Genomic DNA, 6,000 nt, shown 5'->3' with positions numbered 1-6,000 from the left:
TGAATGATACTATCTCTTCTGATAAGACTGAAACTTTGCTTATTGACACTTCCACCCATGGCCTAAGAAAGATGCTCTACAAAGCCCTCTTGGCACAAAGTACAGACATAGGAAAGGGCATCCAGCGTGCTAAGGTAAATTCCAACACGAAGAATGCTGGAGGAACTGGTATAGAGGTTCAAACCAGAGGATTCTTTGTTTCTGGTGAGTGCACGAGGCTGAATAACTTGAGCATTGCAAAGATAGGAGCCCAGAAAGTGCAGTCTGATCTTCCTCTTAATACTGTCGGTTCAAAGTCGGAGTCCACTTCACAAGTGCAACTCTTTGAGATGGGCATAAATGTTCTGAAGTCGGAATCATCAACAAATGAGAGATCAGCATGTACTTGCAGCTCCAGAGTTCTCCCATGTGATGGCTGTAATCTGCATGATTTATCAAGTGTTACCATAATGAATGGAAAGGTTCCACTTAGTAGCTATTCGTTAATGCTCAGTAAATCGCTTCAAAACATAGCTCAGCGTGTACAGTCCAACAAAGCCTACGAAATCGACATTTCGACTTTGGCAGGAGACCAAAAGACAGGAAACGTCTTGACAGTGAAAGATCCTTCAGACTTTTTGTGCTCCAGTGGAAGCTCGCCCGTGTCAACAAACAAGTCGGACGTGAATGTTGCTCTCTGCGACAATAAACCCAGTCACAAGCCATCGTCAGCACAAATGGGATCAGTTCCTCAAGACTCAGCAGCCGGTGAACTGTGTAGAGTCATTAAAGTAGCAGACATAGTTGCGAAATTACGCGCTGCTACGGTGGTATCTCCTGAGGCAACTAGGAAGGTTTTAAAGGATTCCCAAAAGTCTAGGTACGATGAGGATAATAAGTTATGTACCAACACTGAGCGAATGGTAGCTCTTCCAAACCCAAAACATGAGGATTTACAATCAACTGATGAGTCTTACTATGGTGTAGATAAGGAGACGGACACGAAAATTGTAGGGAAAAGCTCTGTTCTACTTGCCTCCTTTGGCGACTCTGTGAGCCAGTCAGATTTGAGTGATAACAATCTCAACAAAACAGAATCTACAGATATGGAAACTTCGTTTTATTCCAGCAGTAAACATCGAGTTGTGTGCACACAAGGGTACTTAAGAAACGTGAAAGTAAATTCGTTGTCAGGCGACCCAGTCGGTTGCTTTGCCGATTCGAAAGTTGTATCACCTGACAGTTGTATGCAGTACAGGCAGTATGCTAAAGTCCTATTAGAGGAATACCAAGAAATTTTCCCATTTGAGTGCGACGCCTTGCTACACAGTTTGAGTGTGTCGAGCAAGAAAGTTGGGAGTGATAGGAACAATAACTCTGTGGTGAGTACATCACCAGGGTGTAGTACTGTGTCAGGGGAGCCATATCAGAGGGTGGATGGCTGTGAATTGGACACTGTAAATATGGGTTATGCGATTGATGACAAGAAACTCTACAATAGGGACTCTGACGAGGCATCAAGTCTTCTGGCTTGTAGCAGTAGTGATAAAAACTGGGATACCTCTAGTGACAATAATTTGTGTTCAGAACAGGGAACTGATCAGTTATCAATACACAATTCAAACCTTTTCGCTAGGCAGCCCTATAAAGAATTGTACTCTGCAATCAGTCCTTCAAGAACCGTCCTAGGTTTGGACTCAAATACTGTAGCTTCTGGGAGGAACGACGAATACACAAAAAAACGCTCTGTAGGGACCATTAACTTTCCGAGTAATGTGTGCGCTAAAAATGAAATGAGCTCTTGCAGGAGTGACGGGTACAATATTGGAAGTTCCTATCAGAACACCACAGTAGTTGCGCATTTGGTTAGTTCACCTGTCTCATCGGACGTTGCGGACTCTGAAATACCTGTTGCTGTAGACTGGTCTTTGCTCCCCCCAAACAGGACATGTCGAGATAGGGACACAAACGATGTCATTATACCTGGTAACAATAAGTGCAGTGAGAGGAAGATTTTGGTGGCTGGTCTGAGTAGCGATGCTGTTGATGGTGAAGTGTGGTGGAAAACTGGGTCGGCAAGTGCAGTGGGGAGATCAAGCTTCAGAGATGGATCGGAGTCGTCGAGGTCGCAGGTAGCTGATTGGTCGTCGCTGTCAGAGCGACTCTCCTTTCGTCTGCCTCGAAGCCAACCCGAGCGCCTCATCGTTCTGCATCAACAGAGACATCAAAATCACCATCAACACGAGAAACAAGCAGCTGCCCTAGAGGTGAGTTAGCGAAGGCAACCAACTGCATGCCCTGTAGGAAGCTGCATGATGTACCTCTCATCGCCTCTACCAAATGTTCTCATAATGTCTCAGACTTGCATGTATTCCGGGCGCGGTTCGCCATGTTACTATGGGCACAGCGATGAAAACTTTCCAGTGTGTGGCTAAATTGGTTTCTAGGTAAATCATCTGAGTTATACAAAAGCTGACAATGAGTCTGATGTAAGATATTGATACTTTGGATGCAGTGGATTTTCTATACGTGAAAGATAGTGGTTCTTATCTAAAAGAAAAGTATTCACTTGAAACAGGAAACTGTTATTGTTTCAATTTGCTCACTATAAGGTCTGTGATGTTTATTTACTCATAACCTTTATCGATTTAAAATTGGTTCAGTTTCTTTAAGAAGCATTTTAGTGTTATCACTATTTGTAAATTAAACAGATTTGGTAAGACTATGTTAGTTACAGTAAATCTATATTAATGCAAATATCATAGGAATGGTGTTCTTTTAAATGTTGTCATTTGCGATATACATTATTTTTTTATATACAGTAGAGCATCGATTATCCGAAGTAATTGGGGGACATGGGTGTTCGGAAAACTGGTTTGTTCGGATAATCGAACTGTATATGTTTATTTGCCAAAAAGAAGTACTGTACAGTAAATTTATTCATAAAAACAGGCATATCTTTTAGTATTACAAAGTAACATACAAAGGCAACTTCATTAGGAATATAGAGTAAGTGGCACAGTTTATTAAACAAAAATGTATACATATTACAACGCATTTTGCATTAGCAATACACACAGTATACAAAATTAACTTAAAAAAAGTCCTTTATTATGGTCTGCCTAAGCAAGCCTACACGCTTACGAGCAGCTAAATCACGTACTTTTTTCATTACAGATATCTGAGACTGGTGACTTGGCCGGTCATCAGCGCCTTGTGAAGGCCCCATTAGAGCAAAGTTCCGCCATCGGTGGCCCAGTGCGGCGACTGCTGTGGGAAACTCGGTTTGGGAGTGAGGGGGATGATGGACGGTAGGGTGGGGGAGTAACAGGTGCGAGCCAGTACACAGTTCGGTTAAGCGGTCGTTCGGTCGCCCGACGTTCGGATAATCGGCGCTCTACTGTATATGAAAAACACGGTAATGATTTTTAAGAGAAAAAAGTAGTTAAGCTATGAAGAGCAAACCTTTAATGTTTAAATTTGCTCGTTGAAAGGTTCATCATCGTTGATTTACACACAAGCTCAGTCAAAAATTTGTTTAATTTAAAGAAACACTGATTCTGAATTGTACGACATTTATAAAGCAGGTTAACTACAGTAAATAATGACTGAATTGATACATCTCTTTTCTTCTAAACAATATTTGGATAAGAGCAAAATTAACTTGCTTAAGTTATACCTAGCATCAATCAGTTCTATGATGGTTCAAAGGAAATATTTCAAAAGCTATATCAGCACTGCGCAAAATAATTAGGGGTCACTGCTTCGAAACCCCATCATTTTCCGCCATTGCGACGCAAAAGTCTGAAATTTGGCGTAAAGCTGCCTAAAATCTCCCTCTATAATGGCGCAAAAGTGTGGCACCGGCCGACGTCACCATCGGTCTCGGTGACGCCTCAAACAGCAAAGTGTCGACGCACGCAAAGGAGAGGTCACAGTTCAGATGTTCATGTGAGGTGTAAAGTGGGTTAATGTGGGCACATTCGCACTAGATTCACCAGAATTCTGTGTAATGCCAAGGTGGACGTGTCACACGACCCTCTCAACCCCATTTCAGTGCTTCTCTTGATGTCTCTCCAACGCAGGTCAGAACTGTGAAGCCCAGTGTTGAAATCAAACGTTCTTGTTACGGGTGGCATAGGAAAACATTTGAACATGTGGTACTCAGCACCACTCAGAATCGATACTAAAGGGCCTCAGGAGCAGTCATAAAGGCCTCAGGAGGCATAAAGGAGCCATCAAACCACCCCTTCTGTTGGAGCTTTCCTTTACTTTTATTTACCAATCAGAAATGATAGTTTACAATGCAGTGTGCAAGAGAACGTCTCTCTTGAGAACCTTTGGCATATCTGACACCATACCGCCCCCCTCCCCCAACGATTCAAGCCCCTCTCTAAGGACATTGTGGAACTGCAACCCCGCAACCCCATTGAATGTGATGTGACCGCTTTGGAATGAATGTAGTGTGGCCAAAATTTTTACTCTGGTACGTATGGTGGAACTGCTGGGCACTGCTCAAAGCCATTCGACGATCTCTGAATGTGATCCAAATGGCTCTAGGCGCTATACGAGTTAACATCTGAGGTCATCAGTCCCCTAGACTTAGAACTACTGAAGCCTAACTAACCTAACGACATCACACACATCCATGCCCGAGGCAGGATTCCAACCTGCGACCGTAGCAGCAGCGCGGTTCGGGACTGAAGCGCCTAGAAGCGCTCGGCCACAGCGACCGGCAATGTGATCCAAAGCAGCAAAGAGTGTTTTTGCTTTTTCAGCCTTTTGTGGCATGCTCATGGTACAGCCAGCCTATGAAAATGAACAGGTGCGGTAAAACCCACAGCAATACTCAAGTATCATCTTTCTAAGGCATAAAGTGTCAGGTAGACATAAGCAAACGAGATTTCTCTCTGTTGTAAACGGCTGGTGAGAGCGAGCGAACGGCATTGACTCGTGATCGGTTTGCATTCTCTCGGGTTCAGCTTGTTGTCGGTCTTTTCGCGAAACACCAAAGGAAATTGGGTACCTTACCGCTTTGGTGCTAGCAGTACAGAAAGTTTTTGGCTGCTGTCTTGTCTCCTTTTGGCATTGAAATGAGTTGCATGAAAGGCATAATCTGGTGGACAGTTAGCTATACTTTCCAGATACTAATCCACATAGTCGCCGCTCCAACTTAGACATTTGTCAGAGCGTTATACAAAATTTCCAACACCATCGTCATAGAAGGCAGCCGCCTGTGCTTTCCAATTATTATCTACACTGGTCTATAGCGCGTAGCCCGCGCCCAAGTGTTGTCTTCGTATCCAGCGTTTCATGTGAACAGAGATGATACTCAGGACGAGCCAATTAGGACTGTGTTGTGGGTGATCCAACACTTCCCATCGGAAAGGCTGCAGGACCGTCTTCACTGCCCCTGCAGAGTGCAGCTGAGAATTGTCATTGAGAAGGAAGTGCGTGGCAGTTGTGTTAGGCGGGCTGCATTCAGTAAGGCAAAGTCTCTCAGCGCGCCCTCCTACTTGGCGGGAGGCATCGTTGTTGTAGGCACCTTTACCCGCTCACAGTGCGCCCACAACTGAAAAGAACGTCTTGATGCGATCGACAGTCATACTAGAGAAACTGCCCAACGCATCTGTGCAAAGCTTCATCGGGTTTTGACTGTGGTGTCCATTTCGCGACCGATCGGAACTTACTTTCTGGACAACCCTCGTAGGTGCTCCTGGTATCCAAGAGGTGCACATCACAAATGCTGAAGGAAAGTAAATATGATTGGTAGAAAATATTCGACGCACTCAGGAGTCTAACTGGGCTGATGAGAAATACTATTCATTAGATTATTGCATCTGTTGGGAAATACAGTGGATAAGTACAAATTGTGCATTCCTTTTTATTAGAAAGGTAAACCACAGTACATTTCTTTGAAAGTAAGCAAGCACGAATATGTATCTGTTGTGCTGATTACAATTAAAAATCTACAGAAGACCTGATAATTCTGATTGTTGGTTCATGGTGTGTGTAATTACA

General features: G+C 43.7%; 1 protein-coding gene across 2 annotated transcripts in view; it reads left to right on the top strand.

Moving 5' to 3' along the window:
• The first annotated feature begins 1,391 nt into the window (after positions 1-1,391).
• LOC126106913 (apoptosis-stimulating of p53 protein 1) overlaps positions 1,392-6,000 on the top strand; it is a 315,526-nt gene continuing 310,917 nt past the window's right edge. For both annotated transcript variants that reach the window (XM_049913332.1, XM_049913331.1), the window contains exon 1: positions 1,392-2,246. In XM_049913332.1, the coding sequence (XP_049769289.1) occupies positions 1,443-2,246 (804 nt within the window). In that variant the 5' untranslated portion in view covers positions 1,392-1,442. The remainder of the gene's footprint in view (positions 2,247-6,000) is intronic.

Source organism: Schistocerca cancellata, chromosome 10 (assembly GCF_023864275.1).
Source record: "Schistocerca cancellata isolate TAMUIC-IGC-003103 chromosome 10, iqSchCanc2.1, whole genome shotgun sequence".
In the NCBI taxonomy this organism is placed as follows: Eukaryota; Metazoa; Arthropoda; class Insecta; order Orthoptera; family Acrididae; genus Schistocerca; species Schistocerca cancellata.
This window is presented reverse-complemented; position numbering and strand designations above follow the sequence as displayed.